The sequence below is a fragment of the Lissotriton vulgaris genome, chromosome 9, assembly GCF_964263255.1.
Source record: "Lissotriton vulgaris chromosome 9, aLisVul1.2, whole genome shotgun sequence".
In the NCBI taxonomy this organism is placed as follows: domain Eukaryota; kingdom Metazoa; phylum Chordata; class Amphibia; order Caudata; family Salamandridae; genus Lissotriton; species Lissotriton vulgaris.
The window spans coordinates 346,169,911-346,192,728 of NC_141697.1; the positions used below are offsets into that span (position 1 = coordinate 346,169,911).

Below are 22,818 nucleotides of genomic sequence, written 5' to 3' on the forward strand. Positions count from 1 at the left end.
TCCCGATGTGGAAGCATGGGCCACATTTTTAGCAATTTGAATCACCAACGGTGCCCCTTTTATTTTGGTACCTAGGCCAATTATCCGCCCCAGAACGACCTGGCTTCTTAGGTTCCACAAGACTTAGGAAGACCACAAATATACATCTATCGTAATCGAGATAGTAAAATGCTAAAACGTTCTTCAATCAAACCGCATTTGTGAAGCGCAGTACGGTCAACCCCTAGGGGTCTCTGGGGACTCTCTCCATCAAAGAGCCAGGTCTGGAGTATTTTTGAAGTCTGTGCTGTATGTAACAGGAGGGCCAGGTCGTTCCAAGTCCTGGCACCAGTGAAGGAGAAGGAGCGGCCGCCGCTGCGGGTGCTACGCATGCGGGGAGTGCTGACGAGGGTGAGTGAGGAGGAGCACAGATGTCTAGAGGATTGGTGGAAGGTCAGTCGATGGTTGTTGTGGGAGGGCCCTAGGTCATGGAGGGCTTTGTAGGCGCACTACTGGACGTCACTATTGATCAGACAGGAAACCAAATGCTGCAGTGCCGGGTTCAAATGTTGTAAAAGTGTCAAGTTCCAAAAATAATGTGCCATTAAGAAGCTCAGTCACACAGCCGGTGATTAGCTCAGACAGTGCCAGCCATACTTGTTATAGCACCACTACTGGGCCAATAACCATCCGCAGTGTGCCAGTGACTGCACCTATAAGCATGCCTCCAGCAGAAAGCGACTGTGCCAGGCACCACTGGCATTGTACCACTAACGAGGGTCCTTCAGACAGTTAATGAGCCTGATGAGAGCTCTTCGGGTAGTTGCTGTACCTGCAATCATGTGGTTATACCTATAATCAATAACCCAGCAGTTATGTTGCTTTTATTCTCTTACAGGAAGATACTTGCAACGATTTCCCTTTCCTATTAATTTCCTATCATTATAAAGCACCATTGCCTTTACCCTTCTGTGTATGCATATTGATTAACTGCAGTGCAAAGCCCGGATGCTCACGTAAAACGAAAAGCATTTCAGGTAGCAAAGCAAGTGCCTCTGGCACAAGTTTCCTTTTAACTCCGGAACAGAACATACATTTCAAAGTACCTCACTCAACTCACCCTTAAGATTTACCCATCAGATGTCAAACCAATTCCCCAAATGCCATTACCGCTGCAGCGCTTTAGCAGGAAAAGTGGCACTAGAAATCTGGTGCTGAAGTTAATGTTATACTCTGACACTTAACATCAGTATATACAAAATGAACGGGCTGACATTTATAAAGCCCAGACTTGGTTTTAACGTACTTCTAGGAGCATAATATGCTTGCTAGGGGCAGACAGCCGTAAATATACCAGGGCACGCGGTCTATCCTTTGCTGCTGCAGGCAGAAAAGGACAGCAAACATTGCTCTATGTCCATCAACATCGGCGATGGCAGACAGCCAGGAAGGAGCTCTGCATTAGAGGGCTTCCTGTTGTGTGAATTGTTGCATCTGAAGACTGCCTGTCTTGTCTGGGAGCCTTGGATTAGTGGGAGAAAGGTCGTCTGGAGTCGGTGTTTAGAATGTCTGCTTTCAAATGAGGAGATTGGTTTCAGAGAGTACCAAGGACGCCTGGCACACTCCCAACCTATCAAAATCTGCTTCTAATGGAAACTTTTAGTTAGTTACGTTCCGCTAAGTGCGTTATCACAGACATGAAAATACATATTACCCCGGCATCTCTGTTCCTTGTCACCGTCCCCAAACTGTGATGGAGTCACCTTTTTTTTTTTTACTGAGATTTACACAGCGCAAACTTGATTCGAAAATATCAGGTATTGGAGCGCTTTACATGACCACCAGTTGCATTACAGACAGACACATTCATTTTTGTTAGGCATGGGGCGATTAAGTAATTTGCAGAGAATCACAGGATATTGAGCTTTGTTGCAGAGACTCGAACCCGGTTCCCAGATTGGAGGTTGACCGCCCCAGCTTTTAGGCAACATCCTCCCTGATCTCCTTATTCTAAGCCCCTTAATGAACACTGACTATTTCACAAACCCCAACTTCTCTGGGCATGTTCCAATGCACTACCCTATATCGCACCCTATACATCTCGCAATATATCCTCTACCTACACTCTGACTCCTCTTAAGCCTCATTCTACTGCTATATCTAATGCACTACCCTATTTCTCACCCTATACCACTCGGAATATATCCTCTATCTACACTCTCTCTCATCCCAAACCCCCATTCTACTACTATAATTCCCAAAATAACCCTTTCTAGATTCTCACCTATTTCTCATCCTATACCTCTGTCAATATATCCTCAACCTCCACTCTCTCATTCAACTACTACAATCCCCAAAATAACAGTTTCTAGAATCTTCCCTCCTCTATCCCTCCTTGCATCTCATACCTCTTTTACTATTCAGATCTCCCAAACAAGCCTTTATAAACCCTTCACCCCGCCTCTTCCCCCTTCACCTCCCCTTTACTCATCCCAAACCTCCTCCTACTGTTATGAGCTCCCAAAAAAACACATTCTAAATCCTTCTCTCTTCTATTCCTTCACTCTCCCTTTTCTATCCAAATAACAGACTAACATGTCCACTTCTCAAATTAATTTCATATTGTCCTATACTAATTCACCACTAATCCTTTTTTGGTTCCGGAGTAGATGTCTACCCGCCAAAAAGCGCTTCACCGCCCCATCAGGGGTAGCAAGTGCTATGTAAATGCAATTCCTTCCATCTTCTATCTCTCCACTATCCTTTTACAATACAAATAACAAACTTGCATGTCCACCGCTCAAATTAATGTTATATTACCCTATAGTAATTTCCACACTAATCCTGTTTGGGTTCCGGGGTAGCATGCTACCCACCAAAAAGCGCTTCAACACCTTGTAGTCCTTTGTCTTATGTAACATTTCCTATACAGTGATTTACACACATATACATGATTGTCTCTGTGTAGTGTGTGTGATGAAAAGTGCTCCGACAACGTATACTGGTATGAGTGGTGCTGTAGAAAGTTAAATGCATCTGAGACAGAGTGTGGTTATGGAGACTTGAGCGGGACTATTAAAGGGTGGTAGTGAGGGAGTCCGAGGAGTAGGTGATCATTGGGGGCACCAACAAACATTGTTGCACAGGGCGCCACCAGCACTAAAGCTGGCCCTGCCATCAAGGCAAGTCTGCCTCACCCATTGGCACCTCCATTGGCCCAGTTTCAGCAGTAGTAGATGCAACTCAAGGATTGACAATGCAGGATTTGCACGCACACCAACCTAAATTTGCAAACTTCACAGTCTTTCTGTTTCATGCACAAGCACTTTTAACATGTGCTACCTGCTCTGGAGCCACTGGAAATAGGCAGCTCTGGGGACAAAATTATGCCAGTGTTGACTAAATTATGCAACAACAAAAAAAAGGCTGCAGCGTAATGCAATATATTTTCTAATACTTTATTAGACATTTTTAGACGTTAAGTCTCTGCAAAGATTCTGCCTCATTAGTATCAGTATAACATACAAATGCAGCAGTGAGAAAGCTGATCAGTCAACCTTTGCAAAGGGGCGTCCACTTTGCAGTCACTTTTTTTTGTAACTTTTTATCCGTTTGAGCTACAAAATGATAGGTAAAACTAAGATTATGCAGTAGATTATGTATTGTGGCAAATATGGCAGAAAGCCATCATTATATAGAAAAACATTTGCAAACTAGGATATTTTGCCATACGTTTGAACTGCTCTTGTGGAAGAAGGTAGGAGAAGTGCTAATGAGAAAAACTGCATGGCTTGGAGACAAATGGCTTGTGATTCCACTTTTAAGTTCCCCTACTTCCCCCCACTTCAACCACTGGTAACACCTAGTTGGCGCCTCTTAGAGGACGGTGCAGTAGATTAGAGAGGAGGTTCTTTTTGTTTAATTAATTTCCCTAGGAATGGCCCACTGGCCATTTATCTTTTTGCAAAGTTAAGCATTAGATAAGCACTGGTTTACAGGAGGAAGTCTTTATTTCATTAAGTAACTTAATCAATGCAATGTTAGGAAGAGGTTTCTGAATATTTTTCAGGTTATTGGTCGACTGGAGAACCAGTGATAGATGGGCTTGATCAGGTCCCTAGTATCTTTCAGGGACTGTGCTTAGAACCTGTAGCGTTTTGGAGGAGTGGTTTTTGGGACTCAAAGATAAATGATGGCGTCGACACCCATCCTACTCAGTTTGAAGCAAGCAGCTTTTTAAATGTAACTAAACTATCGACCAGCGAAATTGCACAGCTCATCAGTAGTTTTTACAAATGCAGTGGCTATGACTGCAAAACTCAGAGATGAATCTAAGAGGTTGTCAGTTTGGTATGTCTTAGTTTTCCTATTGTTTTGTATATCGAGTACTGTTCAGTCATTGCGTTTTTACAATTGCATTGTGAGTTTTTTCTCTACTGTCATTCCCAGTTCCTAGTTATGTTATTTTGCAAGTATACATGAAACGTGAACAGACCACCCCCTTTCTCTAATATCTAATTTCTTGATGCTTTGAGGGGAGTTTTTTTGTAAAAGGCTTTCAAAAGCTACAGGTGGAATTGATTAACGGTCACCAGGAGGTCTGACAGTTGCATAGCTGACCGCTCTCTCCAAAATGCCTGCAGATCCAATTTTTGTATTGCCTGGTCAGAGTAATTTGAGGAGGAGGCTGCTGGGTAGGTGGGTGCGATGGGAAGGATGAGGTTGAAGTTAATGATATGATGATTGCATGAAGCAGAAGGGGATACTTTATGTAACTTAGTTCCTTAAGGGCTATGTTGGGCCTGGCCCTTTCTGCTGGATTAAACCGCAAACTTCTTGTCTTCCTTTTGCTGAATTCATTTTGTATGTCCTTAGGACTTGTGCTCTTGTCTTAAAACATGGTAGAATTGGCTTATACCCAATTAGCATATTTAATTTACATGCAAGTACCTAGTTAAGAGATACTATATGTCCCCAGGGCCTGTACATTAAATGCTACTGGTGGGCCTGCAGCACCGACTGTGCCACCCACTTATGTAGCCCTTTAAACATGACTCATGCCTGCCACTTCAGAGCCTGTGTGCGCCGATTATCTGCCCTTTCGACCTGGCAAAATAAACCTTTTGGCAGGCCTAAAACTACATTTTTAATACATACAAGCCACCTCTAGTGTAGGCCCTGGACAGCCCAGAGGGCAGGGTGCAATTTGTTTTAAAAGGACATGTCCTTTAAGTGTTTTACATGTCCTGGTAGTGAAAAACTCAAATTCGCTTTTCACAACTCCTAGACAGACACACATAATGAAAGCTTAGGTGCGACTAGATGGGCCATCACTGGCAGGATGGGAGGGGGAGCTGGGCTAGCTTCACTTACACCTGAATAGGCTGTGTCCTGTCTCCACACAAAGGACTGCATACCCCTTGTAGTTAGTCTGGAGAAGTGCCTGGACGACAGGACATCTGTATTCCAAAGTGATGACTCTTAATGCTTCTCCCTACTCCAAATACACAACTGTGTATAAAAGAAAGACCTCGGACACTACTACTTCAGTCCATTTCTGGACCGGACAATACTCTGCCAGGGCGAAGGACTACTGTGCTGCTACACGACCAACACTCTTCTGCTGGACAGCTGGTCTGAAGGAACTACTGAGCTGCCCTGCTACCCTCTTGCCTGGAGTAGAACTGGACCTGAATCTTCATCTTGAACCTAGAACCCCCAGTATGACTTAAAGGGCTAGTCTCCTGGCTTCCTGATCTGAGCCTCAGGGACATAAAAGGCTCCCCAACAGCTCCTGGACTCATCTTCAGCAAGATCCTGAACTCCAATTGGTGCCTCTAAGGTCCTGGAACCCTAGTGTGGCTCACAAGCTCTTGAAATCAAACTTTTGGGCTCTTTGCGACCGAAACGGAGCCCATTCACACTTAGACTATGCCGCTTGCACCAAAAATTAGCAAAAGCTGCAGCCAGCCCGTTTCTTCAAACAGCAAGCATCAATCGCCTGCAGAGGACAGACAACAAGAAGCACCAGCCGGTCTGCCTGCAACGCCCAGCCTGCTCCTCGCGCCACGCAGGCCACTCGCCCACAACACCATCCTCCCGACACTACAACAATAACGGGTCTATTGGCACAAAACCGGTCAGCCTGACTTTTGACTTTAACCCAGCCCAGCACAATCAGATAGTCTTGAATGGCGCTTTATGCTTTTAGGTGCTATTTTACAGTTTCTTCTTTAAAAAATCATAACTCCTGTTCTACTGATTGAAGTTCTCATGTTGGTCTTGTTTTATTTATTACGCTCTATTTTTATAACTTGGTCTGGGAAGCTTTTGGTGTGGTGTTTTCACAGTTTTACTATTTGAAGTGTTGCACAAATACTCTACAAATTGCCTCCAAGTTAAGCCTCACTGCTCTGTCCTAAGCTACCAGGGGGATGAGCACAGGTTAATTTGGAGTTTGCTTGTGCCTTGCCCCGACAAGGACTGTGGTTTCTGCTTAGCCAGGGCTCACACCCCATTCAACCAGCAACCCAATTTCTCAGAAGCCATGATTAGATAGTGTTGCCTGCTCCAATGCCTAGTTGGCAGCAATAGAGAGCTACAAGATTAGGGATAAGGTATCTGCTAATGTGAACTTCCAGTTTGTCAAACCAAATGCTCAGGTCAATGACCGTGTCTGAGATAATAATCCATAAGGGTCTTGCAAAATAGTGTTGTGAATGGCAGGAGTTGTTGGCAGATGTTAGACCTGACATCATTGGCTTGAGTCTCTCCTCCATTTTTTCGGTTTGCCTCTACTGTTTTACGATGTTTTGCTGGTATATGCTTTGGGCGCCGTGTCACTGCTGATCAGTGCCATAGCGCAAGTGCTCCCGATGTTAAACTGATGTGTCTATTGTATCCATGTTTGGCTTATTTGGTTTACTGTCAGTCCCTAGTCTAGTGCACCAGGAGTGCCGGGGCTTGTAAATGCGAATACCGCTCGTGGGCTTGCAGCACGTGTTGTGCCACCCACAGGAGCGGCCCTGTAAAAGAATGTCTACGGGTCGGTCATTGCGAGACCCACGTGCAGTCTTGCACTGTCACGTCGGCTGCGCAGGTATACCTACTTGCCAGCCCCTCCAACCTTCCCTTAACTTCATGTTAGACACCCCTATGGTAGGCCCATGGGCAGGGTGCATTGTAAGTGTAAGGTAGGACACGCCTGACCAAGTTGGCATGTCCTGATAGTGAAGTGCCGCCATCTTAGGGCTTCACTATTGCGAGGTAGCCTGCTCTCCGTTGGATAGAATGGGCCGCCGGGATTATTAACGCTATAATCCTAGCTGGCTCGGGGAGCATGGTGCAATGTCGAGTTTGGTATCCCTGAGCTCGGGGTTTAATTACGCATCCGTTGGTGTGGATGGTCTTTGGACTCTGGGTTCGAAAATAGCACTTTTAGAAAGTGTCTATTTTCTTGTCTAACCATATCTGGTCTCTGCTGGTCTTGCGTGTGTGTGACAGGAGCTGGGTGGCTCCAAGAGGTCTGGATGAGTCAGTGTGGGATGAGTGGGACATTACGTTGAGAGTAGGGGGAGAGTAGTTGTTGATAGCCTGCCTTGCCTGATACAATGCTGGCTCCACCTCCTGCCGAGCGACTGATGGCTCTGTACCTGCCATGGACGATCCTGGCCCCACCTCCTGCCAGGAGGGCGATAGCTCTGCTCCTGCCAGTATCAACGCTGGCTCCACCTCCTGCGGGGCGTCTGAGCACCCGGCCCGGCTCAGTGAATAGGCCAGGTGCTACTGCCTAGCTCCACCCACCGCAGACCCAGGGTGTTGGGAAACCCCCAGCATAGACAAAGGGATCAAAGACAAAAAGGGGTATAAGAGGAGGACCCCTGAACTAGGAAATCGGATCACTTCTGACAAGGAACCCTGTAACCAAGGACAAGAAGCCTACTGATCTAAAGGACTGCCTACCCCTTCTGCCGGTGTGCTGTTGTTGGGGGAATCCTGCGGTGCTTCTTTATTTTTGCCAAGGAACCAGGAGAGAGGAACTGTGTGTGTACTCTCACGCTTGCTAAGAAAATCTCCAAGGACTGGAAGAGTGCCAGTCTCCTGCCGAAGTCTCAGGGCCAACAGACTTCACCTGCTAAAAAGTGCTATCCGCTGGAAGCTGGAATCCAGCACCTCTGAAAGGAACAGCAATCACGACGACCGGACGCTGGGCCCAACCGACGCCAGCAGCAACGCCAGTGAGTAGGAGTACGGCTCTAACTCCAGAGGACCGCGTGTCTGCCCCGCTGCTGATCGCATCAACCGTGTGCCCTCGACGCCGTGAGCGCTGCTCACTCTGCGCAACTACTTCATCAACAACGCCTGCTGAGGCCTGATCGACACCGAGACGCGACGCCGGATTGCTCGACGCCGCTGATCATCGTGTGCTTCATTTTCCTAAGGTACTGTGTTGTTGGGGGTCCGTGTGACTCCAGGCCCGACGCAGCGCTCCTCGCGGTCGACGCCATACCTGTGGATTAACTTTGCCTCGACGTTGTGTAGCTCCCGTGTGAGTTACCCTGTTGCTAGGAACTTTGTCCCCAAGAAGAAGATTTGCTTGATACTAAAAGACTTGTGTGCTAAACAAGAAACTACCGTGAACTATCCTTTTTCCTTCCCGAACGTATTTATTCCGATTGTGTACAGTTTTGCCGTTATTTTGGTCTTGTGCTAAGCCTTATATAAAAATACTTATTTTTATAATACTACGGTGTCGTGTCCATTTGTAGTGTATTCACTGTATTACTGTATGTGGTCATAATTGCTTAACGCACAGCCTCTGAGATAAGCCTGTACTGCTCTGCCAAGCTACCAAGGGGGTGAGCAGGGGTTATCGAAGGGTGTGATCTCCTTGCCCTAACTAGAAAAGGAGTGTCCCTATTTGTCAGAAGTGTATACCTCTGCCAACTAGAGACAGCCGTTTCTAACAGCAGATGATTAGGAATGAAGGAGAAACATTGAAACAAGGTAAAAGAAAATTACCAGTATGGATACAAAGGTGTTTTCGGTTGGTGGAGTGTTTTTATGGACCACAGCTATTTCTCCACCTGTTTTTTTGTTGCGCAACTTTTTAATAACGCTATTTTTCTTTTATGAAAAGCCTTGTGCAATCAGTGAGGCACCTTCTTCCAGCAAAGTTGCTGTTTTAAAGAAAAGGAAGTTTGGAGTCCGACAGTAGATTGTAGATGTTCATCCTTAAAGGGTCTTGCATTGACAGATGCAGAAAAGTGAATTTGCATGTGATCTGAGGTCACCAACCAACCCTTGTGAGTTGGTTGGATTCAGTTTTTCATATTGCCGAAGAAGCTGCAGAAGATAGGGAGAATTTACATGTCGTATTCCCTGTTCTGATGTCACAAATTTACAAGAGATGGTCAACTGAGTTTGTAATGGCTTTATCGGGCACTCTAGTAGGATGTGAGCTAATGGAGTTGATTGTGAGATGTACCTAGTTGTTCTTGAGGTGACTATGGGATCCTAGACCTGCAATGGAGCAACTCGTAGGGGTGGTTGTTGGCCGAAGAGGCTGTCATGGTCACAGCTGTGCCAACTACGTAGGGCAGATAATCTCTCTTGCTGGAACAGCAGCAGAGGTAAGTAATGTAACTCAGTTTAGTGTTAGTGGCAATGAGGATGGTGGGTGGCGATTAGTTTGCGGTCTGGGCAGTTTCAGTTGTACCAATAGTCTCTCAAATCAAAATAGAGGCAGAGTCCAAGGACAAGGAAAATTAAAGGAGGAGGTGGAAAAGGTTTTTTACAGGGTCAGGATTGGTGGTTGAGGGTATCTGAGACAAAATAGTGATTAGACAGGATAGAAGACCATACAATTAAATACAGTGGTTTTGAGGAGGATAGTGCTGGGCTTGGTGATCGGGTAGGTGAAGCTTCAATCAAAGTTGTAAACACACCATAGACTAAGGGTCTACTTGTGAGGTTATATGTTGCAACAAAGGGAATGTGTGAAGGGAGGGGAAGACACTGTGGGGTGTACCAGAGGGTGCGATAAAGCACTGAGGATTAGTGCCAGTATGTGGCTAGAGTCACGAAAGAGTAATGTAGGATTGTGGAAGGAACAAGGGGTACAAGATGGTAGGTAGGGGCAGATTGGGAGATGGGTAAGATAGGGCTGAAAGTAGGAGAAGAGGTGTAGGAGAAAGGTCTTCCAGGAAAGTGTGGGTGGGGAAAGTTGATGGGTATTGGTGACCTAGGACATTTGTGGGCAGGTGTAAGTTTTCCAAGAGGTGTAATAGCAGCTGTAAAGCATCAGGACCACTTGGATGGAAAGAAGTCGGAAAATTAAATGCTTATCTCTTTTTTGGATGCTCTCGGTAACGACTCAAGCCAGTCGTTTTAGCATTGAAAGGTTTTTTAATGTGTATAGTGGCTACACAGAATAACACTGCCAATTTACTACCCTCAAACAGAGAGCAAAAATCCCCTGACAAAATGCCATTTATGCCTCTTTCTTTGGGCACTTTTCACCCAATGTATGTGCAAGAGTCCTTCCAGGAAATAGGAGGACAAAACGAACGTGTTCAAATTAAAAAGGTTTAAGCAGAAGACAAGGAATTTAACTAAATAATCACTCAGAAAATGGTTAAAAAAAAAAGTCAGATTCTGAATAATTGTCCTTGGCAGGTTCTAGGAATGTTCAAATTCTAAACATTTTGACAGCAACTTCCTACTGATTTGGAATACACATTGTCATCATCACCCAGGGTTAGAGAATTCTACTTGCCCAATCGCTGTAGCAAGCCAGATGTTATCAGGAGGAGCTATTTTTGAGGACTACTGGCCCAGTCTGCCAAAACAAAAAAAACTCCAACTGACACAGAACAGGTGTTCTTTAAATTCAGAAAGTGTAAGAGCAATAAAGATGCCTTTAAATCCTGTTGCATTTGCTGTGCATGCAAAGACAGAGGTCAAATGTCAGTGTAGGTCTTCCTACAATTATTGTTTATTTTATCTTTGCTATCCGGTTTACAAATTCCTCTAACTTTTGAACTAACAATTGTGCTGTGTGAAATGAAAGGCTACAGAATGTCTGCTGTTTTCTAACAGACATTTAAATAGCTTGTAAATGAACTGTAAAAAGATTTCAAAATATATTTCTGTAGTTGGGTAACCACTTTTTAAAACAATTCTGATGTGTGATGGAATCAAACTTTTAATAGGAGCAAAACACATCACTCTACTTGATGTGCAAATGATATATATTTGCTGAAAACCAATTTCTGCATTATCATTTGTATACTATATAGTTTATCAGTAAAATTGCGTCAGTGGCCAAATAAACTGAAATGTGCTGTCTCTAGATGGCAGTACGCTACCACATCATGCTTTATTAATCTATTAAAAGTGAGAATTTTTAAACATGACATCAGAAACCGTCCTGCCCCCACACTGATGACAATGCTATTGATGAACCAAGGGGCAAGTGAGGGGTCATGTGTACCCTTGATGTGAGCTAGATTTTTATTATACACGAAGCAAAGGGTTCGGCTATTAAATGAAACTAAATAGCGTTTGTACAGCAGACATGCTCACATATTTCAAGGGGCTCTCATATTTAATAATGAAGCAAAAGGTGACTATGAAATAAAATATTTGCTTGTATTACACAATTTGAGAACAGTTAGGTCGAGTAGAGTATTCAAGTCACTCCAGCTAATTTCACAATACTAGGAGACCTCAACATCCACATGGATGACCACCTGGCCAATGAGTTATCTACTAGCTTCGCGGCACTTCAATTTAAACAGAAAGGCTTTGCCCCCACACATAACAAGGGCCATCTCCTCTACCTAGTGTTTAGTAACAACCTGAATCTTTATGTTGACTCTCCCATCCCCCTCCCCTGGACGGATCACTCGCTTATTCCCCTGGTCTGTGAGACTCCTGCCCCCTCTCCTCCTCAGAACACTACGCTGACATTCAATAGGAAATGGTCAAATCTCTCCATTAGCCTATGGACTTCTGTCCTCGACACCACTAGACCCCTGAGTGACCCTAACCCTGAGATGGCGAATAATAACTAACTCATGGATCCATAATTCGCTAGACATTGTAATCCCTAAAAAAACACACAGGAATTTTAGGCAAACACCATCTCCCTGGTTCTCCCGTATATTGAGAAAGGAGCTGGAGACAGAAGAAAGGAAACAGGACTACAGAGAGGCAATTAGGAGGTACAAGGCAGAGATCAAAATCGCCCAAAGCAACTTTTATGAGGAGAGAATCAACGCAGTTGCCAACTCTCCTAAAGAGATCTTTCGTATTACTAAGTCTCTCTCCTCGGTGCCGCACAAACCTCCCAAGACGGAGGAAGCACCAGACCGGTGTAACAACTTAGCAGATTACTTCCACCATAAAATCCAGGTGATCTGCCAGTCTTTCCCTCCCCACCAGCCTGAGCTTACAGATCACAGCACCACTATTCTACACCCTGAACTACACTGCTCCCTGGAAGAATTCCCACTGTTAGACGCTGAGTCACTAGACGCCCTCATTTCCATGGTAACCTCGGGATCCCCCTTGGACCCCGCCCCCCCTCAGTACTTCTCATTAGTCACCAATTCCATTCGGGGTGAAAACTGCAAAAAACACAGTTGATGGACAGAATGTAGAACAATGTCATACATTGACCCCAGTACAAGGATCTGGGCCTAAATCCATTGTTTTTTTGCACTCCACACCACCCTGGGTTAGACACTGGCTATATGCAAATCAGCTCTGACCCTGTGCCTCATGGGAACAGTCCAGTCCGAACTACCAAGCCATGTCTTTCCCAGACCGGAATCAAGCATCCAAGGACCGGTTTCTGGCTATCTGCCTTCATCAGCCTGGATAGCTTGACTCCAGTGGTGTGGGGAGCCTGGGACTCACGTCTGAGTATACCCAGCACACTCAGGGTGACAAATGCAAAAACCACCGGTGAATGTATGACATTGTTCTGCATTCTGTCCAACTGTGGTTTTTACCAATTCCATTCGCCCAGTCATCTTATATGTTTTAAACTCTTCTATCATCTCCGGCACGGTGCCCCTGGCATGGAAATGTGCACAGGTGAGAGCCCTCTTGAAAAAGCCCAACCTTGATCACTCCAACAAGGCTAATTACCACCCCATCTCCCTCTTTCCCTGGCAGAGCAAGCTGCTGGAGAGGCATATAAACTCCACTCTGGTACAGCACTTGGAATCCAACAGCTTGCTTTATATCACCCAAACTGGTTTCCGTCCACAACTAGGGACCGAGACAGCCCTACTGGCGGTAACAGAGGAGGCAAGGAGACTTCTGGACCAGGGCAGCTCGGCAGCTATAATTTTGCTAGATCTCGGTGCCGCCTTCGACACTTTTGATCATAATATCCCCCCTTAAGCTAAATGGGGACAAGACCGAACCAATGGTTCTGGGCAAGTCTCCATCTCCCTCTTCGACACTTACCTGGCCAACTTGTCTTGGCCCCATGCCCATCCCAAAGCAGCAGATCAAGAGCCTAGGCATGTGGCTTGACAGCTCCCTTGGTTTTAGTCACTAAAGCCTCTAAGCTCTCTGCCACGTGCTTCGGCCTAATGAGAACGCTAAGAAAGATTCTTCCCTTGCTCCCTTTCAATGCTAGGAGGAATTTGGTCCAAGCCTTCATACTGTCCCACCTTGACTACGGGAACGTATTTGGGTGCCCCTCAATCCACCATCCAGAGGCTACAAGTTGTTCAGAATTGTGCGGCTCGTCTATTGCTCCAGATTCCTCAGAGACAGACAGCGAAACCCGCCCTGAGCAACCTCCACTGGCTTCCTATCCGGACCAGGATACAGTTTAAGGCCTTGTGCATAGCCGTTATAGCTATGTGGAAATCAGGCCCAGGCATCCTTCAATCCTTGGTCACCCCCTATCAACCTCTCAGGAGTCTGCGCTCCAGTTCAGCCTTTCTCGCCAGCTCTGTGAAAGTACGCAGATCCAGGTGGGGTAGACGCTCTTTCTCCTTGAATGCCGCCAACCTGTGGAATTCTCTCCCCCTCACCCTCTGAGGTAAACCAAACCTAATGGCATTCCGTAAACGTCTCAAAACCCACCTTTTCACTACCTCACACTAGCAGCACCGGCATCCCTGTCTCTCCGCACCGCAAGCGCTAGGAGGCCTCCGGGTAGCTGGCGCTATACAAATCCAAATTCATTCATTCATTCACTAGACCTGCAGGTCTGGTAAAAAATGATATGATTTTTCGAGGCCTGGTCACAGAGTGACCACACGGATACAAGACCATCGAATGAGATTATCCACTAAAATCTCTTACCACCCCACCCTCCTACCACTGCTTGTTTTACCAACATCCTCACTGCCTTGCCCCTTTCTGTAGGCTCGCCACTATCTTTCCCTTTTTAACTGTACACTTACACTCTTTATTTTGTAGTTCACTGCACTTTCAACCGGCTTCCTTCTGCTGCACTAAACACTGCGTGCTGTGTGCTTTGTAGTTAGCAACATCTAGGTAATGTACACACATTTTGGTTTTACACCCAGGGAAGGTGAGAAGGTTCATTCAAGTGGAAAGAAGTACAGAGGCACAAGGATCAAAAAGGAGGTCAAGAAGGAAATCTTGAAGAAAAAGTGGGGGAGTACCAAGAACAAGGAGAGGAGGATGGAGAGGCCAACTGAAACCACGAGGAACTGAAATGAAGGGGAGAAAAAGAAAAATCAAGAGCAGAATGGAAGTTAATGGGGTAGAAAACAAAAAAAGAACTAACACCAGGGGGAGGTGAATTGAGATCAAGGAGAGGGGAATAAGCACAATGCAGAGAACAAAATAAAACACTCTCTGACCGGCTTCACTGTCATTTACTTGATCAGAAGGATGAAGGCAAGGAGAACAAGATGCAGGAGAAGTAGGTTTTTGCAAAAGAGAAAGGAAAGCGAAGTGGGTAGAGCATGGACCAAAGTGAGAATGCAACCCAAGCCGAAGACCACGGAGGTCTAATGGGATCTTGGGAAATGGAGAGACTGCAGTACGGTAGGATGCAAATGTCAGGGAAGAGTAAAGAGGGCAGTGAAAGATGAATGGAGAATAATGAGCGAAGGCTGAAGACACAGGAGAGGACAAAATAGACCAAGAAGAGGTGAAAGTGATTAAGGGTAAAAAATTAAGACCAAACGAAAGAAAACAGCAATAAAAGAATGGAAGTATTGGAGAGGACAAAGGCAATATCTGCAAGTAGATCTTTTAGAGTGGAAAGAAAACATGTGGACACAAAATATAGGAAGAAGCAAGCAAAAACTGGAAAGGAGATTGGTTATTTCGTGGATGCTACAGAAGATTCCAGGGAAGGCAAAACATGTCAGGAGGTCATGAGATCATGGGAAGGGCAATTGAGAATACAGTAGAAAGAAGGCAGTAGGGAGAGAGAAGACCATTGGCAGGTTAAAAAAAGCCATACTAAAACGAACAACGTCTTTACACGTTTTTAATTCTATTTGACTCACCTCATGGGAGTTAGTGCCGTGGGCCACTCTAGTTTTACAAACTAAAAAAGAAACACAAAGAACAAGCTACATTAATGAAACAGGTCAGAAATGATCTTACACTAAAAATACACATCTATCGATGCAACAAAGAGGATTGACATGGTAAGGGGGCACTGACTGATGTTATATGCCCTTCACCTTTTTTGGTTCCTCTGCAGGGTTCGCGGCCAGTGCAGATGGCAGCTGAAGAGACATTTCACTTCAGTCTGCATCCGAGCTTTCACGCTCTCCTTACACAGACAGGGGTAGCTTTGCACACTCAAGCAACTAATGCTTACCTTTTGAACACTAGTTTCTAGTGCCAGTGGTCTTACTCCAAAAGATGCAACATAGGAGTAACAAGCTGTCAATAAAGGACTCTAAAGCCTTAGTCTTGGGACCTCTTGTTTGGCAGTCATGTTGTGTGTGGTCCGACTGTAAACAAGGGTCCAAACACCTCCATGCTATGTGAACAATGCTGTAAACTGCAGCAGTCAACAACAACGTATTTAGGGGGCTGCACTCAGGAAATAGGTTCATGATAGAGAGTAAATGATTGACTGCCATGCAACTTTCTGTGGCTACTGGAGGGCGTAGCAACTATAAATGCATTGCAACACCTGGCAATGTATAGCACGATCACTACTTGTAAAAGTTTTAAAAGGAAAAAAAATAGAAAAGACAAACATGCACCTTACGTAAACCCTGCTGCATTTTACATACAAATTAGTCGTTTTGATGAAATCATTTTCAATGTATGTTGTACAACTGAAGGTTTGCCACGCCACAATAGCGAGCAACTCTGTCTTGTGAGTGTTTGGTGTTCTTTAAAAAGATACTGAAAAAGTCTACAACTGGGAAGTTGACTTACTAACAAAAACAGGAGATGTTTTAGGAAGAAAAAAAACTATTGGTGTTTCTTAAACAAGTTGTCTGGCAATGCCTTTTTGTAGTTACACATAGAAATGGCCTTTCGTATTTTTTTGTTATTTTTTTCTGTTTTGTCGGACTAGTATGCGAACTAGTTCCTACAAAACTGGATCAAAACAAAAGTGGATAGTTAGTGGGCAAAAATTAATTGTAAAAAAAACAGCGTATTGTTCAAATAAAAGTGCCATCGTCGTTACCAAACAAATCAATATAACTAATAACGTTTTGTCTAATCTAAACGATCTCAGGGAGGCGGAGCTCGTAGCCCACCTGGCTTTGCTCCAGGGCTCTAGCTCGCTCTTGTCTGCAAGGCATGGCCACAGAGCGCCGAGCGTTAATACAAACAGGGGCGGCTCCTCCATGTGGGCGTAGAAGCGTCGCCCCACTGCTTTCTCGCAGTGCAAGGAGCAAAAACATAAAATGGTATTATAAATACCATTATATCTTTCTACTTCTCGCACTGCAAGAAAGCAGAAGGGTATGGATGCGGGCGGGCCTGCTCTAGGGCTGGGGAGGAGTAGCTTGTCCACTGTTGTGGGCGCTGACTGTTTGGTTGGTCGGAGAAAATGCCCGCCCATAGACTTCTGTGTGGTCGGCATCCCAGCCAATCACAACGCTACCATTGCAGAGTTGTGATTGGTTGAGGGGAGGGAGGCTGCCTAGTTCCCGGGGCTCAGAGGACCGAACCAGGTAGGCGAAGGTACGTTTATTTATTTAATTACACCTCCTCCCCACCCCCCTGCGCGACCCCCTTCCCACACGACCCCTTGGCCGCACACCCGCGAGTCATGCCTGCCTCGACTAAATACAAAACAGGCGTATGGAGAGGGCTCATGGAAGCATGCAGGACGAGCTGAAACGCAATATTAAAATAAACGTGAAGGCAGCAGTCAATTTTGCGTAACCATAATGCTCTGAAAAATGCCATGAGGTCACTGAAACAAACTAAATGTTGTTTATCCTCCTCTGGGATTTCTGCAACTGGCGTAGAAACATATCAACAAATCCTCTGTAGGGAAAGAAGTGAACATTCAATGGGGTTGTGCCAGATCAGCATGAGTGCCCACAACTCCACGGTTTAAGATAAAAATTACTACTTCCTGGAAGTAGTGTTAGTGGACACACAACAAGGAGGTGAGCAACACGGCACCTTGTGTGGACTCTGGTGACATACGAAAATTACACATTCGTCAAATGCCTCATTAAACACAATACGCCCCTTACACTACCACTTACAACCATCACCACTGTCTACTTGGCCACCTATAATACTTCACAGTAGTTGACCTACTCAACAACCTGGGAAGAGGTGCCAATTTTGGACCTGGATATTGGATTTTGTCTCTGGCGCAGGCTCAACATTCTGGGTAGATCACTTAATCTCGCCATGACTAAAAAAATTAGAAAAAAAAAATCTGACCTTGTAGAATGTAACCTGGCGCTCATGTAAGTGCTCCAACACCCTTGGGGCTAAGTTTGCGCTATATAAATGTGCACAAAAAAACACAACCCTACACCTTAATTCACCTTTTATTCACCCTAACAAAGCTATGTGCAATCAGAACAACCACAACCTACACAACTAGATACAACATATAATGCCATACACACCCTACATCCTAAAATCAACCTGCTCACTATCAGCTAAACTTTACAAAAGTCGCCCAATATCACCAATGCAGGAAACTAAAATGTTTACCAATGGGAGAGGCCACAGTCTTCACAACATACAAAACAATCTAATGTATAAGTAGAAACAGGCTTCTATAAGGAAACCAGAGCTTCCCTTTGGTAGCTTCACACGAACAACGAGGCGTTCCTTAGAGAAAAGAGCATGTGGTGCATCAAAATTAATGCCAAAACAAAATTACAGAAAGGGAATTAAGAAGCCTACATTTCCAAACCAATTTATTAAAACAAAATACAACAAGGATTCCCAAAATATGGTCTTGACAACAAGATTTCAAACCATATTAACAGCCATTCGCAGGAAAGCTTAAGATCTGTTTAAAAATACAAAACAATGCTTTTTGGCCAGACAGACCAGGTCCTAGGCATCCTCTGCGACTGACCTGCAACAAAGCCAGGAAAAAGCTAGGCCTAGCAGTTCTTCCTAGCCAAGTTTTTCATTCACATGTTGCCACTTTTTCAGAAGTTAAGATCTGCATGTGTGCAAGGAAGGCCGTCTTGATCAAGATGAGGTTTACCCAGACAGCTATTTTGACTGTGTGGTCCCTCATGAACTCGGAGCCATGCTGCAAAAGGTTCAGTGAAGGACAACCATGGATACTACCACAACTGATGGTGCATTACCTCAGCTACGTTACGATGCTTTTCCCTCCTCTTGCATTCTTTTCTCCAATGTATGACATAGTTCCTGGTTTCCAGCGCAAATTTACTGTAAATGTAATGTTGTATGGTATTCTCTAGTTTCACAAAATGGTAAGACAAGCATGGTCTATATTTCTATCTTTCACACCTAGCTCCGCCTAAGGTTAACCTCCTTCAGCCCCTCCATGATCAAAGTTAAATACACTCCTTTGAGGCACTCCTGTCAACTCCCTCGCAGGGTACACGGCTCAAGTCAGTAAATTAGTCCCAAGCTTCAACAGAGGCCACTGCTTTTTTTTTTTACTCTTGGTTGCCAAAGAGAATGTGGAAAGCCTTTTGTGGGATATGGTATTTGAGGAGTATCAAAGTTCCTTTGACCATGGTTCACTGACACAAAAAAGCATTGATAGCCATGCAGGCAATTCTTTTACTGAGCAGGCTATGATGAATGCCTGTCACGCAGAGTGGTTTGGGGCAGTAGCCGAGGAAGACTAGTGTTCTAGAGAAGTGTCAGCTCTGGTAAAGTATCACAACTCTCCAGCATTGAAAGTAGGTGTAAAGGAATCTAATATATGTTGACCCAACCAGATCGAGTGAATTGGAGTCAATTGGATATACTGGGTTTTCTAAATGCAGGACACGACAATTTTCTATGATGTCACTCTGGCGGCACATCCAATAAAAATCCACGTTGACTAATGATTTTTGTTCTCATTTGTAAGTTAGACCACAAGAATTTGTCCTATCTTTTTTTCTAAGCCAATGTCATAAATATATAAAGCTTTGACACTGCATAGTTTAAAATAACAAAAATAATGATGGTTGGAAGCACTCACAATGTGAAACGTTTTGTTATCCGACCTCAATACATTGTTTTTCTACATACCATATAGATTTGTGAACCTTTGTTCTATATATAAATTGTGAGTGATTTCACCAAACAATACTGTTCGTTAAGGGGTGTAACGTTTTGTTTCCTCGGTGTGTGTTTGAACGTATAACTTCTAAGACGCCGAAGTAAATTTGGGGGTTGAGCATCCTTAACTCAGTTTTAGAAATATTAGATAAGGGCAGAATAGTGCAGTACATACCACCATCTCCCCTTTTGAGATGGATTTCTGTAACAATTTTATTTATACATTTTTCAACTTTTAAAACTTATTTCTTTATTTAAAAAGTTTGCATGGCCACTGGCATCAGGCAAGCAGCTATGCATGTTATAACCTTTAAATACATATTAGTTGAGATAAAACCAAACTTCAGGCATCTCATACTGGACATTCGTCACTCATGGCTTGGAATTTAAATTGAGTCAGCTCCCTTTCCATAAACTTGGCAATCACAATAAGAGCTCAGAACATTAAGCTGGGGAAACAAACAAATACATGAGATCTGATTTCTGCAACAATTTTAAAGCACGCAGCCTCAGATGCAAATTTGAGTTCCCACAAATGCTACCTGTTTGAACATGCAGTTGGATACAGCTTACATGTTTTAAATTTGAGCACTACGCAATCTTTCGGATATGTCCATGGAGGTTTTTCTGCTGATCTTGCACACTCAATGTACTATTTAGTCAATACCTGTCCTATAATGAAATCTCAGCAGGATAGCAATCTGTTAAATGACTTTCTTTTTTCATGCATTCGATATATTGGCCAGTGCTTTCATGATTCTCAGTTAACAATTGCAGTTCTTTTATGTTGCATTCTTTAAAATGAAGTAACTGAATCTGGGGATTCGTCGAGTTACGGATTGTACATTGTCCCCAACTCATTGTATTATGGCAGAAGTTGAACGCTAGAGTACGGCTCAACAATGGATACACTGTTTAAGATTGTAGAAGGCCGTGCTATATCTAGTCTGAAAACAAATAAGGTTGTGGCTTTGTGTAGGACACTCAAGTCACTGCCACAACCCCAGTACATCTATGTAATACAGGTAGATTTAATTAATTAGCAGGTGAACCCTGCGCCCAGAAGTTTAAATCCTGCTTGATTAATATTTTGGTAATTAATTCAACCAACATTCTGAAGAGGTCTCCAAAGTACCCACCATCAAGAAAATGGCAGTTCATGGGGTGGATTTGAATTACAAAACACTGTCTAGGTTGAGTTAGGAGGTGTGACCAGAAGCATCAATTATGTGCTACTCGAAGCCATTAGAAAAGCATGCAAAACTTTCCACATTTAAAGTGGCTTTTCACTCATTGTATTGTAATTGCATTTATACAGCGCTTACTACCCCATACAAGGCGTCAAATCGCTTTTTCGGCGAGTAGCACGCTACTCTAGAACCCATAAAGGATTAGTGTTGAATTAGTATAGTGAAGTATGAAAGTAATTTGAGCGATGGACATGTTAGTCAGTTATTTGGATTGAGAAGGGTAGCAGAGGGATAGAAGAGGGACAGAGATTTAGATATATTGATGGGAACGCTAAAGCCTTTTCCTGCAGGAATCTACTGCTAGTTCACGACATGCAGGAAAGGGAGTGCATGCACACAGGGAGGGCACACCATGTGCCCCCTGCATGCACACAAGGACCCAGAGGCAACAGGCTGTTTCCTCTTAGCCAGAATTTCATGGTGTGGACAAGCTATCCTGGCTGAAGATGGTTGATAGCCAGAAACCGGCCCTAGGATGCTTGATTCTGGTCCAGGGAAGACATGGCTTGGCAGTTCGGGCTGGACTGTTCCCATGAGGCACAGGGTCAAGACAGATTTGCATATGGCCATGTCTGTACTGGGGTGGCTTGGTGAGCAAAATAACGATGGATTAAACCCAGATCTGTGACTGGGGGTGAATGTTTTGCCATTGTGCAACATTCCGTCCATCATCTTTCGTGTTATGGTGTGAACACTGCCATGAAATCCTGGTGGTGAGGAAAACTTGTAATATGCTTGACAGTGCCACAGCGGCACCACCAACATATTGCTCGCCTCTGACTGCCGCGCCACAACCAGGGACATGTTCCCTGGAGGTTGCAGTGGTCCCCTGGAGGTCCGAAAGCCGTAGTTGTAATACGGCTGTCAGACCATTGGTACTATTTTTACAGGATAACGAGAAATTCAGAAGCACCAGTGCCTCACTGGGAATCCAATTCCGCTGTGGCACAATGAGCTAAAAATACAAAATGTTGCTCATTTAAGGGACGCCCACATATTAATACTGTTTATTTTATCTACTGGTAACATGGTCGGCTAATAAGGGTTTCTACAGGAAAAACGTGCTACTGCAATGCTATTGATGGCAATCACTGATTTGAACAATTGCTCCACTGAATTTGGAAAAGTAGACAGAACTTTAGTTTTTGCTGGTTTCAGTAACTGCGTGTTTGTGTCTGTTTTTAATTACGGTCATCCTCAGGTTCCAGATTTCAAGAAAAACATCTTTAAGAAAATTCAAAATGGCACATTTATTTGGTCAATAGTTGCATGGTATCTAGGGTCTAAACGTGCATGGTGTCCCCTGTCACAAAAGGATTCAAATGATGTCACTGACCTTGCTAGACAAAGGTGAAATCCAAAATGCTATTTTCACCATAAACTGACTAAGTTCAAGGAGGAACGTGTGTGTGGTTCATCTTGGTCTCATTGTGGTGATTTTGCTTGTTGGCGGCTAGGATATATGGGATTGTTGCTTTATACATTTCCCAGGACGCACACCAAACGTTCAGCACAAACCCAACTTTGTGTTCAGAGGATTACGTGGTACATACTGAATGGAAACGCCAGGCCACTCTTCTCAATCACTTGCAGGGCGTCCTCTCCTCGTTCGTGCATCATCTCAATGAAGGGCGGGGAGCATATCCTCTGGTCTGTAAGACACAAGGTACAAAAGGGATGCTGAGCATGTGATGTCCACAACTTCCAACAATGGAGGCAACCTTGGGCAAGGCAACTTACGATTTGCTCCCTAATGGCAGGGGCTGCAAGGTAAGCAGCAAGGCAAGTAGAACCCAAAGGATACATTTACTCTTGGTTTGCGCTGTGGGATTATGACCTAGGGAGTACACTATGTGGCATTTTTGCTTCAGCA

General features: G+C 44.4%; 1 protein-coding gene across 2 annotated transcripts in view; it reads right to left on the reverse strand.

The window, feature by feature from the left end:
• Positions 1-22,818, reverse strand: part of ITPK1 (inositol-tetrakisphosphate 1-kinase) — a 514,297-nt gene that overhangs the window by 34,349 nt on the left and 457,130 nt on the right. For both annotated transcript variants that reach the window (XM_086937700.1, XM_086937701.1), the window contains exons 6-7: positions 22,499-22,597; positions 15,498-15,538 (exon numbers count right to left, since the gene is read on the reverse strand). In XM_086937700.1, the coding sequence (XP_086793826.1) occupies positions 15,498-15,538; positions 22,499-22,597 (140 nt within the window). The remainder of the gene's footprint in view (positions 1-15,497; positions 15,539-22,498; positions 22,598-22,818) is intronic.